Consider the following 18,405-nt stretch of genomic DNA (forward strand, 5'->3'; position numbering starts at 1 on the left):
TAATGTGCTATCCATCTTTTACCTTCAAGTTGAACAAAATTTCTTCATTTATTCTTTTAATATACACGAAGTATAGTAATTATCCAATCCAGTATGAGGCACTAAACGACGAAAAAGCAAACCACTTAATATGATTGTTGCATCACCAAATCTCATAAAGTTTTTGTGAGCTATTAATTAATCTCTTGTTTGTTGCATTTCCAAATCTCATAAAGTTTCCTAAATAATTAAGTGGGTTCCCTTAAGCATGCCAAGTCTCTCTTGTTAACCATTAGTTGAACCAATCTCTTGTAAGGTAAGAGTTGTTTTGTTTAGAACATTTTATTATGCAAATAATTGTGAGATAATTAGTATTAATGCCCTAATCAAAATTTCTATTTTTTATGAAAGAACAAATTTTAAAGTACAACAATACAAGTGAAAATAACGTTGTCAAAGTGACAAATAAAAAATCCCAAAATATTGTGCATGCTTACCCTTTCTTGTCAACTATAGATGGCAAAAAGAGACCGCCCTTTCACTCTTTAAGTCTTTATCATGTGGCTCAACTTTCTTTCCCAAAATAAGATTTTTACACAAGATCCAAAAAAAATCTCAGAGGTTTGGCTATTTTGGGTAGATCAATAATGAATTGAATGGTTTTGATGGAAATTTTGAATTTTTCACATCGTTTACCATCATGTGAGTCGAATCTGTGACAATATTCTTTAACAAGGTAGAGATCTAATGTCACTAGGTAGACCAGTCATCGAAAAAATTTCATACACATGTTATTCCAAAGTAATTGTCGAATATGAGAAAATTTTCAACTAAGCGGAGATTAATTTAGTGTTACTAACAGACTAGTCAAGCAAAAAATTTCATACTCATTCTAATAAAAAGTAATTGTCAAAAATGATACAATTTTCAACTAAGTAGAGATCAAATATCACTAAACAGACTGATCTTGCACAATTCTTCGTACTCGTATAAATCAAAAGTAAATATGAGGTGGCTTGAGTCATGATAGACTCATTACTAATCTCTAAAAAGAAGAGGAGGCAAGAAAAGACCCCATGTCTCCTGAGCTTCAGCAAAAGGACTTCACACCCTTATGCAGTGTGTTCGGCTGTCTATGCAAAACCTAACTCACACGCATTCCTTGCACCGTGAGAGAAGTGTGCTTGGGATTGACATCCAGGAATCATGGTTCCGTAGCCTTTATTGTTTTACCCTAAACTCTAAATTCTAAACCCTAATGCCCGAGTGGGAAGTTTTTGAGTCGTAACTTGGTTTTAGACCCAAATGGATAACACTTCTCTTTAGACATAATTTATATAAAATCAAGTTACGACTAGCAAACTTCACTCTTGAATGTCAGGATTTATAGTTTAAATCAAAAGTATTATTCGCAAAAGTAAATTATCTAGACAAAAAAGGAAGGTGTTATTATTCTCATTCATTTATACTTTAACTTTCAATGTTTTACAATGATACATCACAGACAAGAATCCGTAAAGAGCATGAACCTGCGTTCAGAAAAGAAAATCAAACATGACAAAAAGTGGATGCCTGGGTAGAGCTACAGACCTAACAGCCTAAAACCAGGCCTAGTATCTGCCCTAAACCGGCCTATTAATAATATTGACCTTCTTATATGGAAAAGGACTTATATTTTTCCCATAGCCCCTATAGGAAGAACATGACAAGCTTGAACCTGATCATTCAGTGCCTATAGTCTGCCTTGATGAATGTTGCAATCACATAGACATAGGTGCCTTGTTTCTTCAAGAGGAATCAAGCTAGGGAAATACACTTTGTAAATGACTCAACCGCCTATTTTGGTACTATAATACACTGATTAATATGAGTGTACGGCCATCGAATTCAAGACTGTTGACCTTTAATTGTGTTGTCGATCAGCCTACGATTCATGTGCAAGTCTTTCTTGTCAAGAATTTGCGGGTTTAATCTGTAGAAAAAATACAAGAATTGCAAGCTTTTAGTCATGAATCTTCATGAAATTTATTACCAACACTAAGAAGAAGAAAAATACATAAACTTTGTAGAGAACTTTTGAAAACCTTGCAATTTCACACTCGCGTTTTCTCCTTCGGTACACCTTCATTCTTTTCCTTGATTCTCCGTGGACTTATTCAATCCAAACCCTATAATAAAAACATGAAAGAGTACAATAGGAGAAAAAGTGAGTGCGGAAATCACAACCCTATAAAGATACATAAAGAGAGAAAAAGGCTAAAACACATCATAAACACAAAAGCGTATGTGTTATATAGAGCTGGAATAAGGATATTCCTGCAAAAGTACTGCAGAAGAAAACCAGTAGCCATGGGAGGGCATAGAAGCTTGAAGGAGACAATCAGAATCTTTTTATGAACAACTCAGATCCTGCCGGTGGTTTTTCACAGCTTTCTTGAACTGTTTTTGTATCTGCATGAAAAATTTCTGCCAGTTTAATTCTTCTGGAAACTGCACAGTTCAAGAAAGCCGTGGAAAATTACAGGGAGGATCATCTGTATGTGCACTGATTATTTTAAAAGGGGAAAGAAACTGATGAGGCATGTAGGAGATTTGATGAATTGGGAGGTTATTTATAGAACAAGATGGTCAGCATCTTCTGATGATCAACCAATCAAATTTCAGCACATCAGCACCAGCACACAATTTGGACCCACCACTTGGCATTGCCATTTTACCCATTGCTTAAATCAAAAGCAGGGGTTAGGGTGAAAGCGCTTTTGGATGAAGTTTTTGAGATCAGTTTTGCAGGCTGAGTTTTCAATACCAGATCTCTCTCCATAACTCTATTTCTATGTGCCATCAGCTAGAAAAGGATGCACGAAAGTGGCATACCTAAAACTTTAGCAATGCAATATCCATTTTTTCCTCATTTCATGCAAAATTTCCACAAAAGGTGGATTTCGCTTTTGGTTGATCAATTTGGTAACAAACTCATTATTCACACCGATTAGTTCATAAATTCATGAAGATATGGATAGGTGCATGGTTTGATCATGCATTCCACATGAATCACGATACATCTTAAGAGTTCTTTCGAGAATGCTTCCCATGGATCTCGTCATGTAGCATATTACTGGTTTGTCTAAAACCTGAAAGTTTAAAACAAATTAAGGTAAACAAGAACTACAACCGGGGCCGATTGTGGCAATTTCACCCAGTATACATGAGATACCATGAGGCTATTTGAATGTGATTTAGGAGTGCCAAAAATCATCATCGACAAAATTATGCTAGATAATATAAACATGTTATTCATGCATTTATGTACTAAAAAGGAATAATTATCATAAAGAATAATCATTTTAAACATGATTAATCATATATATGATTTGTGGCTGTGGAGTGTGATTAACATTGTGAATGTTTTTCTTTTTTAACAGGCTCAAGGGAGTAATTTAAAATCCTGAAAAGAAAATTTTACAAAAAAGAAATCCGAGAAGAAAAGCTTCTGAGGAAAGATATATGTGTTGAGTCATTTGTAGCCAAATTAGATTTTTTTTTTTTTTATATTGGTTACAAATAGTATTGGAATCAATCTTGATGTCCAATTATTTTGTTGAGATCTGGGAAAGATATTGTGTTGAGATTTCTTTCTAATCAAATTTTCAGTACCTCACATATTGTGTTCTTCTCTTTGCATTCTAATTCGACCCGTAATTTATAATAATTTTTTATTTATAAGAAAACAGTAACTATAAAGAGAAGCCTATGGGGCAAACAAGGGCAGAGTCATGAAGGGACCATAATGGTTCGGGCCTTATCCTGACATTTTTTTTTTCACGCCAATTATTTTGTTGAGATCTGGGAAAGATATTGTGTTGAGCTTTCTTTCTAATCAAATTTTCAGTACCTCACATATTGTGTTCTTCTCTTTGCATTCTAATTCGACCCGTAATTTATAATAGTTATTTTTTTCTTATAAGAAAACAGTAACTATAAAGAGAAGCCTATAGGGCAAACAGGGGCAGAATCATGAAGGGATTAGAATGGTTCGGGCCTTATCCTGACATTTTTTTTTTCACGAGAAAAAACTAGAGTTATCCTTCTGATTTCCAAATTTTTTTTCAGGGTATCAGGCACCAACTAGAGGGAGAGAGAGAGAGTAGGCGAGAGAGCTGATTCTCCCGGAGTTTAATTTTTTTTCACATGGTGCTAGTGGTCGTTGACAAGCTTGAATTTTGCTTCAATCCATGTGCAATTTTCATTCTCGTTAGCCTTTCTATTAGGTTGTTTTCCTTGTCAATTAACACGGCTCCCAACTGATCGAAACGTACCAATGAAATGGAGTGGAACTGAAAAATCACCACCATCGTCACCTAGCAAAGAAACATCAAAATAAGACCAAAAATCTAGAGTATCAAAGTAGTGGCTAAAATAGATAGATGTCTACCCCAATGTCCAGAACAAGCCTCCAATTAAAAACTAAAACGTGCAATCAAAGGCCATTAAATCACAAAATTGATGCAATGAATTAAATTTAAATTTGCAAGAACAATTGACAGAGGGAAAGAACCATAGAGATGGGGGGAGGGAGAGAGGGAGGGAGAGAGAGAGAGAGAGAGAGAGAGCACGACTGTGAGAGAGACAAGCAGAGAGAAGAAGAAGGATCAATAGTTGGATTTCAGATGATGGATGAGACGATGGCTGAGAGATGGATTCGCAAGCTTGTGAGCGGGATTCGCGATCGTGTTGTAGAGCTGCCATTATTGGCAGCGTTGCAGTGTATTCTGTACAGTTGTGAGAGGCCACTCCTAACTTGAAATCTTAGCTCCCAACTAAATTTGGAAAATGGATGCCCATAAAAAGTTAGAAACTAAGACATTGACAATAAAAGTAGCTTCCCGATGTAAGTAATGCTCTAAAATCAACAATAAAAGTAGCTTCCCAATGTAAGTAATGCTCAGCTACTGAACTAATTAATCTAAACCGTAAAAAATATAAACTAATTAGTTTATAAAATAACATGCCATGAGATTTAAATCATGAGCTAAATACATTAATTCATAGCACCAAATTACATCAACAACAACTTTTCATAATTATTCATACAGGCAAACATGCTTGCCTGCAAATAGGAACAACCATGGCAAAAGAAAGAGTATAAAAAACCAACATTAGCAACATTATCATCACACATGAACAATATTGTACTCCACACATCAAAGAGCTTGTGATTAGCTCCCAAATCTCATTCACATTTGAAGCCAGGAGGGACTGTTTTCTGGCAGGCACTAACAAGCAAGCTCAAAGCTACTGGCACTTCCATGTTGAGCCCTAGCGCATTGGCCTTGATCACAGTGCAGAGGCAAATAGCAGCCTCCAAATCGGACAACCCTTCAAGCAACGCACAGCAACCACTTGTAGGCGGGCTTCCGATTTGGAGGTTGACAAGTCCTAGAAGGTCCACACAAGCCCCTAGCTTCAGTGTGTCTTTAGGACAGGTTTCAGCCATAGGCGCGGGCGCTAGAGCAGGCTTGCATGTGCCGCAAGCAATGGAGAATGTGGATGAGTAGAAAAGGATTGAGAAGATGAGGAGGGTTGCTGAGAGCTGCTTGGTAGAAGGCATGGTTGGAGTGGTTTTTTTAGGGTTATGGGAACTTGGGGTGCCTCATTGAAGGGGAGGGATTGCACTCTATTTAAAGGCAGATTGCAAGGTTGCTGTTTGAGAAACTGATTGAGTGGAAGAGAGTGAAAATGGATGAGTGGAAGAGAAGTGAAAATGGATGATAATATACAGCGGAGATATTTTGTATGTTTGTGGGGGGTGGAGGGCTGAGAAGTCAAATAATTTGTTTCTTCGTTAATCCACTAGTATCGTCTCTGAGATGATTGATTTGCATGAAATGAAAATGCCAAGGCCGATAACTGATTTCTTGTGCCTATTTTCACCGCAATCACTTTTAACACGACAATTTTTCATGGCAATGACATTACATGAATCAGTGATGCATGTTACATGTACAATGCTTTTCTGGTAACAAATCATATGACCTCTGCAAAATCTTCCCCGGAAAAGGTCTATTTTAAAGGTTTGAAGCTCAACAAAGTACTCTAACTCCATAAGCTCCATTCTGGCAATTTCAACGTGCTTATGTGTTAGTGTAAAAAACCCAATACGAACAATGTACATTGACTGACGTTGGAACGAGCGTGACCGCTTAGCCCAACACGTGAATAGCTCATCCTGATAATATGTCAGAATTAGAGCATTCAACCAAAAAGCAATTGGCAACGAAAACAAGACCGAACCCTAAACGAAAAAAAAGCAATACAATCGCACTAGTATGGATCTCAAGGCCTGACACAGATCCTCGAACAAGAGACTACGAACAAAAGCTTTCGGGTTATGAAACAAGTATAAGCAAGAACTATTTTGGGGTGCTGCAGAAAAATTACTCCAAGTTATGGTATTTGAAAGCCACTGGAGTGGGATACATCATCATCATCAATGAAATGGGTTCCAGCTTGTGGGGTGATAAAGATATGGGAAAGGACTTTTGGAATTTGGCGTTTGATTTCCTTGTATTTTGTTTGGGATCGGGATATTCTTATGCCAATAATTGACAGTAATGTGGTCTTGCTGCGATTTGGATCGTTCGGTTCACATGGGATTGGAAAAAATTGTCGGGGGCTGGGGACTACTGCTTTGAGTTTTATTCCCAACAAATAGGTAAATTTAACGTCACTTTTTGCAGCGCGGCAAGTAATCCCAGCAAATGCGGTAAAAGTTGAAATGCGTTTGGGGATTGTGGTGGGTGTTGTATGTAATTTGCATGAATTTAGCAAGGATTAGTATTTTTATTATCCCAATCCAATGTTTGTGAGGTAAGCCTGCCCAACCTCTGTACCTTCTGGGCCAAGTGATGTTTGTTTTGGGTTAAAAATAAAGTAGAACCGCGGAAGTCTTTATTAGGGAGGAGGAAGAAATGCATATTGAAAGGTATATAACATGAAAAGAAAGATTCCTTGACAATTGCTCAGGTCAGTTGTTCATATCCGCACCCCTTTCGCATCAAGCTCAAAGGCAACATCACAACACAAGACCATGCATCATATGTCATTATATAATACGTGACCAAAATTGAAATCCTATTATACATATGTGCCTATTTACAGAACTTCGTGTTTATGACCGAATCGTTCATATTATAAATCACTTTGTGAATATCATCTTTGCAAAAAAGCAATTAAAACTAAGATCGTTTAGCAAACCAATTATAACAAATAGATAGATGATTCGTAATTCTTTTGCCGAATCCGTTCATATGTTCTTATACAGTTCGATGACTATACAATCTTAATTTTAATTGATTTTTTGTAGAGATAATCTTTATATAGTGATTTATAATATGAACGATTTCGATCATAAACATGAAATTTTGAAAAAAAAAATCACGACGTTTTTAAAGAGGAGTTCCTTCTCAATCATTGAAGAGCCAAGTCTTTAAAAACAAAAAAAATCAAACGGAAAATACCAAATCAAATTCCGGCTCATGCGCAAGTGACCTTTTATCACAGTGGTGGAAATGTGTTGAGCCCTTGCACGACAGCGTGGATTCGAATTCCGTCGGTGACTAATCTAACAAAATCTACCGTTTAACAACAAAAAAAAAATCCGGTTCATGCCTTTTAGATCCGGTCCAAACTGAATCGGACCGACTAGAGTATCTTATATTGTTCTCTTCCCAAATATTGAACAAGCCCACTACCTTCTGCTTTTTAAAGCCCACGCGATGTGCAAACCCTTTTTCTACTTGTTACCCAAAAGCCCATGTGGCATCAAATCAGAAAGAAAGGAAAAAGCCCTTCTCTTACGTCTTCCTCATCGCTCTCTCTCTCTCTCTCTCTGCGAAAGCTCTCTGTGGGTAGAACCTACCAACGATCTCGCGGTTCTCCGCCTTGACCTTCTCACTTTAGGCTCCCCCTCCGTGTCAGTACAACCTCTTCCGGCGGCCCAAAACCTACAAACCGCTCCTTTACGTGCTCTGTCGACTGCGGCTCTTCTACTCTCCAGGTATTTAAACTTTCCAGATTCCATAACATCCAATTTCACGCATTTAAAAATAAGAATTTGTTATTATCTTTCCTAATTTATTAAGAATTTATCATGCAAGAATTGGAGAAATAGTCCTAAACTAAGACCGAATTGGAGCTTTGGTCCTTAAATTAAAAATCCGCGACACTTGTTATCTGAATTCGATTTAATGTGGAGCATCGGTCCTTTTAGCCAATTCCGTTAGTGTTCGCGTCGAAATTGCGGACGTGATATGTTAGATGATAGCAATACAACCTCACATTAGTTCATATTTTTGGCTCTGGTAAATGTAAATCAGTTATCTGGCAATGGACGCCAAGGCTTTAGCAAAATCAAAGAGGGCACACTCCGAGCACCATAGTAAAAAGTATCATCCAAATCCGAAAGCAAAATCCGCAGCCGTTGGGGGCGGCAAGGGAAATGAGGCTGGAACCGCCAAGAATCCGTTGGGAAAGCAAGTTCAAGAGAAAACTCACCCTACTAAGGGTGCGTCTGCCCTCCCATCAAATTGGGATCGTTACGAGGAAGAGTTAGATTTAGGTTCAGAAGATCCAGTTCCAGCAGCTGATGGTTCGAATCGAGCCCCTGATGTAGTTATTCCGAAGAGTAAGGGTGCAGACTTTTGTCATCTGATAGATGAGGCGCGGTCTCAGTCTCAGTCATTCGCGTATTCAGATACATTTCCTGGTTTGGAGAATGATCTGCTCGGGGAATGGAATAAGGGGATAGAAACTATGCTTTCGGTCAGGGGGGAGAGCGTTCTATCACGGATTGGAGATGATAATTTTGTTGTGGAGGATAAGAATACTGCTGCACCTCATGAGGTGTCATTTCTCTCCTTGAATTTGCATTCTCTTGCAGAACAATTGGAAAAGATAGACTTACCGCAGAGGCTTTTCATTGAAGCGGATCTATTGCCACCGGAGCTGTATGCGGAGCAAGCAACATGTGGTGAGGAAGCAGCCCGAAGATTGCCTGAAGAATCACCCTGCAGTGATTTTTCGGAGGAGGTCCAGGTTCCTGACCATGATATTGAGATTAGGATATCTGATTCTCCTACTGATCCTATACTTGGCAAATCGGAGTATGAACACAAATTACCAGAGTCAGAAACACAAATCAGCGTAAAATCATTTGAGCCATCAACTGCAGAGGCGGAACTGGAACTGGATCTGCTTCTTGATTCATTTGGTGAGACCAAGATAAATGATTCAACTGCTTTCGAGTCTCGTACTACTTTTTCTGTACAAGTAGACGCTTCCCTGATGCCGATTCAACCTCGAAGAAAAGTCCCGGATTCATCTGCTACCATTGATGATGAGCTTGATGAGTTGATAAATGAAACATCGATACTGATTAACCAAGGCGGTCTGTCTCAACCTCAAGAACAAAGGGCTGTCCATGATTCTCAATCATCGTCTATTTCCGGAACAAAGTCTAAAGAAGTGGATGATTTTGATTCTTGGTTGGATACAATTTGATTTCTTTTCACCTAGAAATACACAGTATGTAACCTTATACATGGTTGTTCCAATCGTTTTACATTATCCTTTTGTTTCAAAACTCCTGTTTTGTTCCAATTTTTCAATTTATAGGTATTGGTTCGGTTACCATACCATATGAACTTTCAAAATCTGGCTGGTTGAGCCTTCTTCTTACTACCATACCGTACGGTTACTACCCTTGCAGGCTTGCACCACAAGAAAGATGCTTTCCTTTTTCAGAAAAAACTATTCGTTTAACCTTTATTTAGCTGCGACATTAACATAGCAGACGTAACTTAGCCCAATTGACACGTCAGTACGCCTCCTCTTGCGCTCGAGTTTGAATCCCCTCCTTGTAGCTTAAAGAAGTTTAGACTTTCACTTGTATCATTAAAACGTACTTCTCCCCATGATTTCCCGAGTCAATACTTCTAGGGTAGTTTTTTCTTGTGTAAATGAAAAGAATGAGCTAAGAATGAAAAACGTAGACATATAAGAAACAACAGTTATTGCCACTTGGAAAGTCACGCTCACTTTGTGGCAGCTAGAAAGTCCAGCGTGACTTTGTGGCACTTGCAATAATTTGAATCATTTTTGTATTTTGTATATTTTTGTGCTACGTATCCCGTCTCATTTTACGGTTTATTGAGCAACAAATTTACATTTAATAGAATATTTAAGCCGAAAACTAAAAAAAAATAAGTGAAAAAATATAGTAGTGAGGCTCAGAACATAGTCAAATGGGACTCTACACTCAATAATCTCAAACGTAAAGTCTCACCTTAATTTCAAAACTTCACACTGATCCGAAGGTGAAAACAAATAGATTGAACGGTGATTTATGTACTAATTTGCAGAACCGATTGAAAACCATGAGTGTTAATCCACCTTTTTGTAAAAAAATAAATTTTTTATTTTCTCAAAATATTTTCCTTGAGCATTAAGGAAATATGTATAATGTATTTTGAAGCGGATTTACGATTTATTGAGCGACAAGTGTATATTTAGTAGAATATTTAGGCTGAAAAGTAAAAAAATAAGGGAAAATAATAGAGATGCTAAAATGTATATTTAGTGTATATTTTAAAAAAATTTCTTTCTAAAAATTAGAGATGTTAAAATCACATGTGGATGAGGCTTAAACTAAAAATGACACAATTTTATTTTGTCAAATAGTCTTTCACCTTCTTTTTGGTTGACAAAAAGGGTTTTATTAATATGTAGTTTAGATTTAGATAAAAGAAAAATTACCAAAAAAAAGGGTTCAAATATCTTTAAATTTAGATTTTAAATCGTTGATTACAAGTGTTTAAATACGAATTACAATAGATTTTGCATGGAAAAATATATTTTGAAGAATATGGATATGATAGTTTGTGGTGGTAAGATAAATAAAAGAAAAATTAACAAAAATGATTCAAATTCTTGGGGTGCCAGAAAGTTACGCATGCACCGTCAAGAATTTGAATAATATTTGTACATTTTTCTTTTATTTCTTTTACCACAACAACAAACTATCGTATTCATGTTCTTTAAAATATATTTTTCCATGTGTGGAGCTCAACTCGTTTTCTAAGCACTAGAGAGTTCACCTCGTTTTACGTGTGCGGAGCCTGCCTCGTCTTGTTTGCCCCTGTTCACCTCGTTCTGCACGTGAGGTGTCTACATTGTTTTGCATGCCAGAAGCCCGCACCTTTTTCCCTTCATGGAGCTCGCATCGTTTTACATGCACGAAGCCAGTCTCGTTTTCTGTGCACAAGGCTGACATCGATTTATGCGACAAAGTTCATCTCGTTTTTCATGCAGGGAGCTCACCTCGTTTTGCATGCCAGAATCTCATCCTGTTTTATGTGAACGAAGCCAACCTTGTTTTGCGTGCCATGGTTCACCTCGTTCCGCGTAAGGTGAGTTCGCCTCATTTGCTTGCATTGAGCCCCCCTAACATCTATGTTTTTTTGACAAAAATGCAAATTTTTAATTTGAGCAAAATATTTTTCCTAAGCATTAAGTTAAACTTTTTAAGGAATTTAGAAGCAGTTTTACGATTTATTGAGCAACAAAAGTATATTTAGTGAGGCCCAGAACATAGTCAAATGGGACTTTACACTCAATAATCTCAAATGTAAAGTTTCACCTTAATTTTTAAAACTTCACAGTGAGCCGAAGGTGAAAATAAATAGATTGAATGGTGATTTATGTACGAATTTGCAAAACTGATTGAAAACTGTAAGTGTTAATCCACTTTTTTTGTAAAAAATGCAAGTTTTTTATTTTCTCGAAATATTTTCCTTGAGGATTAAGGAAATCTGTATAATGTATTTTGAAGCGGATTTTCGATTTATTGAGCAACAAGTGTATATTCAGTAGAATATTTAAAGCTGAAAAGTAAAAAAATAAGGGAAAATAATAGAGATGCTAAAATGTATATTTAGTGTATATTTTTTAATTTTAGAGATATTAAAATCACCTGTAGATGAGGATTAAACAAAAAATGACAAAATTTTATTTTATCAAATAGTCTTTCACCCTCTTTTGGTTGACAAAAATGGTTTTATTAATATATAGTTTAGATTTAGATAAAAGAAAAATTACCCAAAAAATGGTTCAAATATCTTTAAATTTACGTTTTAAATTGTTGATTATAAGGTTTAAATACGAATTATAATCGATTTGTGCGATGAAGCTCGTCTTGTTTTTCGTGCAGGGAGCTCGTCTTATTTTGCATGCCAGAAGCTCGTCGTGTTTTATGTGAACGAAGCCAGCCTTGTTTTGTGTGCCATGGTTCGCCTTGTTCCGCATGAGCTGAGTTCGCCTCGTTTGCTTGCATCGAGCCCGCCTAACACCTATGTTTTTTGACAAAAATGCAAATTTTTTATTTTCACAAAATATTTTTCCTGAGCATTAAGTTAAACTTTTTAAGGAATTTGGAAGCAATTTTACTGTAATACCCTGAAATTTTAAATATATGAATTATACATTCATAATTATGGATATGTGGAGAAATCGAAAATAAATCAATTTATGGCAATGGAAATAAAATTGGGAAATTTTATAATTTTGTTTCTGGAAATTTTAAGTATTTCATGATTGAAATTTTTATCTTAGTCTTTGAGAATTTATATTAAGTTATTTGAGTTTAACATTAAATTAAACTAGTTACGAAGTTTGAAGTTTGAAAAGTAATTATTTAAAATTCGTAGAACTTTCGAGGTCACAATTTATATTATTGAATAGAGCTCGATCTCACGAACGCGTAGGCGCAAACCATTCGTGAAACGGAGTTATAATGAAGAAGTTATTGACGTTTAAAGTCAAGGATATTTTGGTAAATTCAATTTTATTAAGAAGACTCTAGAAATCTGGAGCAATATGTTGTGCCACGTGTGTGGCTGTGATGAATGTAAAATAACTATTGGATGGCTGAGATTGAAAGGAAAGAAGATAAAGGAGGAGGTGACCAATAGAGAGGGGGATGGGGGGAGGAAAAAATGAGGGAAGGGAGACGCGGGGGATCGGGACCCGGACGTGGGTGACCCGACCTGGTTTGGCGCCACACATGTTTTTCGACGGGATTTCAACCATTTTTCCGGCAAATTGGGTCAAACAACCCCTTGGAAACCCCTCCACATCCTTACCTCTCCCTATTACACCCCAAAAATAATGAAATTTGGCCTTGAAATTGGAAGAACACACCCATGGGTGCCCCGACCCTTCTTGTTCGAAATCTATCAAACTTGAAACGAATTGGTGTAATTATCACCACTAATATACTCCTTTAGAACCCAGGAACAAAGCCCAAACAAGTTTGGGGGCGTTGGAGCTGCTATGGAGTCGAATCGAGAACACCCAAGTTTTAGGGTTTCCAGCGGATTTGAGGTAAATTGGAGACTTTTTAGGCCTAATTGGATTTGGCCACAGGTATAAAGTTTGCTCTACTCTTTGAGATCTTCATTTCTGTAATTTTTGAGAATTTTTAAAAATAGTTGAATTTTTCGGCGAGTCGGGGCGGCGAGTTGGCGGTGCGTGGCTAAGACGACGATATTGCTCTTTTTAAGCTAATTACAATGTTCTGAGTCCATATTTATAATACGTTTGTTGTGGATCCATTGTTTGGACTTAATTCATGAAGTGTTAGTCACTTTAAATTGTGAAGATTATGAAATAGGATTTGAGATGTGAACTATGAATGACTTGATCCCTGTTTAGGGTACGTAGGCAGTCTAACGAGACGTTAGATGCAGCCATAAAAATGAATGAGCCTAATAATTTGAAAGGTTGATGTTAGATGGAGTTTTAATCTAAAAGATGGAAATGGCATTGAATAGAATATGAAATTGTTTTTGAATAAGGGTTATGGTTCACATGTGAGGTGAAGGTAATTATTTTGGAGATTTGTGATTGAGAATACTGAATTAAATTGTTAATTTAAAGATTTGTTTTGACATTTAAGAAAATATGGATAGCTTGTAAAAATTTACATTATTGACATCATGGAATGTAATTAATGAAAATAAATTTACTATGATTTTATTTTGGGCCTATCAACAATATTATCTCCCGAAAATAGATATTTCGGGGTTGGGTTGTTACATTTACGGTTCAAAATTTTTAAAACATAAATAGTATGCATATCGTCATTTTATCGAGTCTTGGTAGACCTGAAGTCATTTGGAAAAGCATACTGCACACCTGTTAATGCCTCATTTGCATGGGTAACTAACATGTTCCAAGGTTGCTTCTATATGAATGTTTAACAAAGAAACACACTTATCTTGAACACACTAACAATGTTTGATATCATTGCATCCAATAATATGTTTGTCCAAGAATGATGATGCTTTGTTATTCTCTGAGATCACCATTTCATTTACTTTGCATTTTTGGATAGTTTTTTACTTGGTTCTTTTTTTTTTTGCCGACAATTGTAATCACAACCAACAAACAAGTCAGAGGTAAATAATATTAGGACTATAATGTAAAGGGGCAACACCTCTCTAATTCATTTTATCAAGCAGTTGAAGAGCATATATGAATGACAACTTCAATCTTTAAAGGGGCAACACCCAAGTCATTCATAGACATTTACCAAAGTTCGAAGGGTCAGCACCTAAGATGTCCATAGATGTTCACTAAAGTTTGGGGGTCATAATGCATCCGCCAGTGCCTCCGATGGGGGTTTAATCAACTATTTATTTACTTTTTTATATACATGTCGATCATAAGACAGATAACACATAAAAGCTACCAAACCCAATTTCAAACAGAAAAAAAAAAAAAAAAATCATCTTCCATAAAATATCTAAGGACCTTTTGGATGGGGCATGCACTGGTAAGTTGAGAAGCAAATCTGAAATATAAAGGCCGGCACATCACACCACCAAAAGCATGGGACCATCCAAAAACCCGCCTTTCTGCTTGAATTGAGGCCGTCCATTCCATGAGCTGGCCGCCCATACGCCTTCAAACTTAACTTTTCTCACATATTTTCCCATTTTGGGATATTATACTAAAAATATATCAATATAAATATTTTTTTTTGTTGTTGTTTAATGAATATGATTAATTTGTTTTGCTTTGTTGTTTAAAGGATAAATAGTACATTGGTTGAGAGTGGGAAACAATCATTTTCTAAATAAAGACCAACATCTCTTATAGGGCAAGCATGAATTTTGGGATACAATTTTCATTTTTTCTTGTATTATGTGTAACCAAGTGGCAAACTTTATCTTAAGAGTCGTTAATTTGGTGTGCCTTAATTTTTTGTTGAGCGAATGAGCTAATTTTCACTAAATGGATGAACTTCACAAGAATTAACAATAAGAATTCATTCACTTAAATTTTGGACTAGACTGATCTCCATCTTAACTGAACCACTATTGATTCATACGAGGCTCTCAATCCTAATTTGGAAGCAACATTGTCATTTTGGATATAAGTGTTTTTAGTATAAAGAAATCAAAATGTTAAATAAAAAAGTTCGATTTGTTTTGTGGAAAATCACTCGTTAATGCATAAAAACTACTTTTTCTAACAAATAAGAACTTTAATTTTTATGTTAACTGTTTTCATAAGTGATTTGGTCATTGGAAAGTGTTATTAGCATGAGTCATGATTGTCACACGAAATCTTATATAGTATGAGAATTTGTGCTCGCTCCATTAATTATCATTAAATGAGTATGAACTTTAAAAATTATGTTGATTAAAATCACTCACTTAGCGATAATCAATAATGTGAAATTTGAGCAAATACACATTTTTTATCTCATTGTGAAAAAAAAAAAAAAAAAAACTTGTGCGGAGTTTGTTTTCCCACTCAATTGTGCTGAGTGACATTACAAAAGTTTTTTTCCTCATCGTGAGGTCGTGCGAGAACCTTCTATATATTGTACAACTCACTGCAATCAACGGTACTCTATTATCCACGTAAGAATGGAAACTACAACTACTATGTTTAGCAAATATTTTTCGGATGACTTTATACCGTTGATTTATACTTCAATCAATCAATAGTCCACATGTCATTGGCTGTATTTTCCTTTTATTATTCCGAATTCAATAATCCACAATTTCAGCAAATTCAGCCAAAAAATAAAAAATAAAAAATAAAAGCGAGTTAACAGAGCGATAGAGAGAGAAAGCGAGAGAGTGAAACCTTTCAATTTTCCATTTTTGAACACCAAAAATGGCTGATTTGAGGTTATCTTACTGAGAAGAAAGAAGAAAGAGAGAGTCGGTCGCCGTCGGTAGCTTACCGTAATTTCTTAGAGAGAGAGAGAGAAAGATTTGAGCTGATCTTGGCGGTGGTTGTGGTGGCGGGGAGATGGCGATACTGTACGCGCTGGTAGCACGGGGATCGGTTGTGCTAGCGGAGTTCAGCGGCACGGCGACGAACGCGAGCACAATCTCCAGACAAATCCTCGAGAAGATCCCCGGCGACAGCGACACCCACGTCTCCTACTCTCAAGATCGCTACATCTTCCACGTCAAGCGCACCGATGGCCTCACCGTCCTCTGTATGGCCGACGAGACCGCCGCCCGTACGTCGTCGTTTTGTTTGACCCAATTCATAATTTCGCACACTTTCCCTCCCCCAATTTTCAATTTTATTTTTTATTTTTATTGTGTTCGATTATTGGTGCAGGGAGAATGCCCTTCGCTTTTCTGGAGGACATCCATCAGAGATTCGTGAGGACCTACGGCCGCGCTGTTCATTCGGCTCAGGCTTACGGCATGAACGATGAGTTTTCTAGGGTTTTGAGCCAGCAGATGGAGTATTACTCCAATGATCCTAATGCCGATAGGATCAATCGACTCAAAGGCGAAATGAGCCAGGTAGAAGGATGTCAATTTTGTCACCAATTGACCAAGTTTAATCGTGGAATGTGGATCCAGTTGTTCATTCTTTTTCTTATCGATTGTGGTTTGATTTCTTATTGAGTTTTCGGATTTGTAGGTGCGAAATGTGATGATTGAGAACATTGACAAAGTTTTGGATAGAGGGGATCGCTTGGAGTTGCTGGTTGATAAAACTGCTAATATGCAAGACAATACCTTCCGGTTCAGAAAGCAAGCTCGCCGTTTCAGAACCAGTGTGTGGTGGAAAAATGTTAAGCTCACGTATGTTTTCTAAACTCAAAGCTCAATTCAATAGCTACAGAAACGTCGAAATTATCAATTTCTCTGTTCTTTTCATCTTATGATTTAAAGAGTTGTATGTACTTTATGCAATGGGTTATGTTTTCATGTCAGACGGTCACATTACTAAACTGTCAATTCATCTACGTATTCAAACCACAGTTTGTGTTTGATTATCTGGCAAGAGTGTTTTATGTAATGGTAAAGTTACAAAGCTAGTGTGTCCGGCATGTTACGTTGCTAGACTGTCAATTCAACTACATAGCCGTCAATTCAACTACGTATTCAACCCACAGTTTGTGCTAGATTGTCTGGCACGAGTGTTTTATGCAACAGTGATGTTTTTATGTCTGTCAGTATGGAATGTTATGTTGCTAGACTAGACTGTCAATTCAGCTATGTATAGATACCACAGCTTGTGTTATATTGTGTGGCAAGAGCGTTTTATACTTTTGTGTAATGGTAATGTTTTATATCAGATACCCTGGCATATTAGATTGCTTGACTGTCAAGTCAATTTGACTACATATTCAAACCTCAGTTTATCGTAAATTTTATGGCAAGAGTATTTTTCATTCATGTAATTTTAATCATGTACATGCATTATTTGTCTACCCCCACTTACCAAGTGCTTTGAATCTTGCAGGGTTGCATTGATATTCCTTGTGCTAGTAGTAATTTATGTTGTGCTGGCTTTCGTTTGCCATGGCCTCGCACTACCCTCCTGTTTGAAGTAGTGAGCATGACAAACAAGTGAGATTGGAACGTGCTTTTGCTTTGTTTTCTTCCTCTGCTGGGTGCATGGGATTCTTCTATTTAAACTTCCACGGACGTAAGTTGTCAGATTCTTGTGTTTATGTGATTTCAAATCGCTCATTTGTGTGTGTAGCCTGTGGGAGTTTTGAACTGGTTCAGGTTGTATTTTCTTTTTTTATCTTTTGGCCTCTAGGTTGTATGTTTCTTGAAAACATAGCGTGATGAGTTTATTATATTTATGGCTGGTCGTATATTATCTAGTTGTTTCTTGTACTGTGAATTTGATTAATAGACCGAAGAGCTTAGTTCGCGTTCATCAGCAAAACATAACTTTGTGAGACTCATGGGTTTTCCCTATTTTGCACATTATATACACTACAAAATGTCGATTCCCGCAGGCACTAGAAAGACTCCCTAACTGCTCTGGTTATTGCCCAAGTTTGTGTGTGTAGGAGTGAGTATGAATGCGGTT

The 18,405-nt window shown here is 36.7% G+C and overlaps 3 protein-coding genes and 1 long non-coding RNA gene across 5 annotated transcripts; 2 read left to right on the top strand and 2 right to left on the bottom strand.

Moving 5' to 3' along the window:
• Positions 1-1,401: 1,401 nt before the first annotated feature.
• Positions 1,402-2,852, bottom strand: LOC126604106 (uncharacterized). Its single transcript, XR_007616482.1, has 2 exons — positions 2,064-2,852; positions 1,402-1,951 (listed from the first exon to the last, which is right to left on the bottom strand). It is a non-coding gene; the product is annotated as an uncharacterized LOC126604106 (long non-coding RNA).
• Positions 2,853-4,971: 2,119 nt separating this feature from the next.
• On the bottom strand, positions 4,972-6,215 carry LOC126604105 (14 kDa proline-rich protein DC2.15-like). The gene has a single exon (XM_050271217.1). It carries the CDS (start codon positions 5,585-5,587, stop codon positions 5,210-5,212), a length of 378 nt encoding a protein of 125 aa, XP_050127174.1. The 5' UTR covers positions 5,588-6,215; the 3' UTR covers positions 4,972-5,209.
• Positions 6,216-7,812: 1,597 nt separating this feature from the next.
• LOC126604102 (protein ECERIFERUM 16) lies at positions 7,813-9,689 on the top strand. 2 transcript variants are annotated; one of them, XM_050271211.1, is made up of 2 exons: positions 7,813-8,035; positions 8,136-9,689. In XM_050271211.1, exon 2 carries the CDS (start codon positions 8,365-8,367, stop codon positions 9,535-9,537), a length of 1,173 nt encoding a protein of 390 aa, XP_050127168.1. In that variant the 5' UTR covers positions 7,813-8,035; positions 8,136-8,364; the 3' UTR covers positions 9,538-9,689. The 2 variants fall into 2 exon arrangements, with proteins under 2 accessions (XP_050127168.1, XP_050127167.1); XM_050271210.1 differs by having other exon boundaries at positions 8,355-9,689.
• Positions 9,690-16,123: 6,434 nt separating this feature from the next.
• Positions 16,124-18,263, top strand: LOC126604103 (vesicle-associated membrane protein 711-like). Its single transcript, XM_050271212.1, has 4 exons — positions 16,124-16,579; positions 16,684-16,874; positions 16,996-17,159; positions 17,824-18,263. Exons 1-4 carry the CDS (start codon positions 16,363-16,365, stop codon positions 17,912-17,914), a joined length of 663 nt encoding a protein of 220 aa, XP_050127169.1. The 5' UTR covers positions 16,124-16,362; the 3' UTR covers positions 17,915-18,263.
• Positions 18,264-18,405: the final 142 nt, after the last annotated feature.

The sequence above is a fragment of the Malus sylvestris genome, chromosome 15, assembly GCF_916048215.2.
Source record: "Malus sylvestris chromosome 15, drMalSylv7.2, whole genome shotgun sequence".
Classification (NCBI taxonomy): Eukaryota; Viridiplantae; Streptophyta; class Magnoliopsida; order Rosales; family Rosaceae; genus Malus; species Malus sylvestris.